The following is a 2,424-nucleotide window of genomic DNA, read 5'->3' on the forward strand; positions in this document are numbered from 1 at the left end:
AGCCAAGCAACCGGCCTGGCTCTGGCTCTGGCTCAGCGCGAGGAGTATACGGTACCGCATGCATGCCGGCCGGCCTCGCCCTCGCGCAAGCATGTATACCGTGGTCTATACTCCACGGGCGCCGGCCGGCCGTCCAGCCAGAGCCAGGCGGACACCGCACTGCACCGCAGCGGCCTCGCTCTGTCGGCACGCATCTAGCCCAGTGCATGCGCTGATGCACCATGTACTACACCTCAAGGGTGAAGAAGCCTCATGACTCATGAGACAAGAAGAAGCAACACCACCATGCTCCATGTTCATATCAACGGACCTCTCGCCGCGCCGTATAGTTTCGTACGCGTGCGTAGCTATCTATGCGCCTATGTGCACGCCTCATGGTCCAGGCGAAAAGATGGATCCTTCTGCGCCAGGCACATGCATGTACATCCATGTGGGTCGATGGATGGATGGCAAGCCTCGAGCAGTCGTCGTCGTCGTTGTGGTGACATGTTACATGTACTACTAGTACGTACGTACTCGGCCATGGACATGCACGCACGGCAATAAAGAGAGGCAAAGGTTGGGAGCTCGCAGAAAGAAAGGAAGAAAAGACCCTCGTCCTACGAGCGATGGGTGGATCCCTACGCTCTTTAATGCACCCTTTCTGTCCCTTAAAAAGGCAGGCAGCCGGCGAGCCCTCTTCCATTCCGTCCGCCTCGCCCTCGCATGTGCTGCCACACACCGCCTCGCCTCTCCTGCCGGCCGCCCGCTTCTTCTTTAGGTAGGTAGGTAGCTTAGCTAGCTTGCTCGGTTGATCTCATGCCGTCGTCGTCGTCCCCTCGCGCGCCGGCGCCGAGCAGGGGTGGTGGCTCGGCGGCGGCGAGGGGCTGCGTGGACATGGACGCCAACACCACGTTCGTGCAGGCCGACCCGGCCACGTTCCGCGCGCTCGTGCAGAGGCTCACGGGCGCGCCGGGGGGAGCTGCAGCCGCGGCGGCGCAGGCTACCGAGAGGCAGCACGCCGCGGGCGCCGCCATGGTGCCGGTGGTGCCGATGAGGCGGCCTAAGCTGCAGGAGAGGCGGCGCGCGACGCCGGCCAGGCTGGAGCTCGCCCGGCCGCAGCCGTTCTACTACCACCACGGCCACCAGCACCACCATCACCACCACCAACACCACCACGGGCTCATGCAATACTCGCCGGTGTCGACCATGGACTACGCCCACATCTCCTCCTCCTCCTCGTCACCCTCCCCGTCGCCGCCCTCGTCGTGCTCCTGCGGGGTGGTGATAAGCAAGGAGGAGGTGGAGAGGGAGGAGAAGGCCATCGCCTCCAAGGCCTTCTACCTGCACTCATCACCAAGAGCCGCCCCCGGCGCCGGAGGCGACGCCGCCGAGAGGCCCAAGCTGCTGCCCCTGTTCCCCGTCCACTCCCCCCGGGGCTCCTCCTTCGCCTAGCTCTAGTAATTAGCCATCACCTCTAGGCTCTAGCTAGACTCCGGTCAACCCCGCCATTAATCCCCACGACCGACATGCCGTGTTTAATTCTCTGTACCACCTAGCTGTTTCACATTAGATGATCCATGACCGGACCAGTGTTGCTTCCTAATTATGCTTGATTTGGTTGCTCAACTCTTGCTTTCTCTCTACATTTCCATTTTCCCACTAATATTACATCCATTCGTGCAAGTCTTAATTTCATTTCTTTACACACAAGTACTCCAAGTATCTTAAGCATAAAAACCTGCGGTCAAAGCTATTTATTGCCTTGTTTCATTTCCACGCATACAATTGCTAAACATAGAAACTGAGGTCAAGGTGCCTTTTTTTCGAAAAGGAGGAGATCTCGGCCTCTGCATCAGAGCGATGCATACGGTCACGTTTATTAAAAAACAAATAAGTTCAATACAGGTCTTGAAGTCTGAGGTCAAAGTAACTACTAACGGCCTTTTGAAAGAAGAAGAAAAAATCGTCCTCTAAGAGAAGTCAACAAACTTTGGGAAAACGTACGAGAAAGGCATCATCGACCAATTGCCCGAAAGGCGCATGTGATCTTTCAGCGCGAGCTGCGCGTAAGTTTCGAACATTATCTATCTGCCCATGCATGAACGGAGGGAGCTGATTGACATCTTGCGATCGTGTTGTTGGTCACGAAAGTTGGGTAGGAATCGGATGCCGACGTCAATTGGTTATTCGATCTCCGCTCTTGCCCGCCTGTGGGGAGAGGGCAGCAAACATAGATCTTTCCGCATCTTGCATGTGGGGGCCCGTGGAATATATTTCGTGGGTGCGCCTAGAAGATTTAGTACTAGCAGTCACGGGCACCATGCCGGAGGGTGGTCTACCTACACGCATGTTGTTATGAATCGGATGTGTGGTGGGTCGGATAGGGTTTGTGCGTCAAACGTAGTATTCATTTGGAATTAATAGATGTTTGACGATTGTTGG

At 56.5% G+C, this 2,424-nt stretch overlaps 1 protein-coding gene across 1 annotated transcript; it reads left to right on the forward strand.

The window, feature by feature from the left end:
* The first annotated feature begins 587 nt into the window (after positions 1-587).
* LOC123042447 (VQ motif-containing protein 31) lies at positions 588-1,585 on the forward strand. The gene has a single exon (XM_044464895.1). It carries the CDS (start codon positions 799-801, stop codon positions 1,432-1,434), a length of 636 nt encoding a protein of 211 aa, XP_044320830.1. The 5' UTR covers positions 588-798; the 3' UTR covers positions 1,435-1,585.
* The last annotated feature ends 839 nt before the right edge of the window (positions 1,586-2,424 follow it).

This window comes from Triticum aestivum, chromosome 2B (genome assembly GCF_018294505.1).
Source record: "Triticum aestivum cultivar Chinese Spring chromosome 2B, IWGSC CS RefSeq v2.1, whole genome shotgun sequence".
Taxonomy (NCBI): domain Eukaryota; kingdom Viridiplantae; phylum Streptophyta; class Magnoliopsida; order Poales; family Poaceae; genus Triticum; species Triticum aestivum.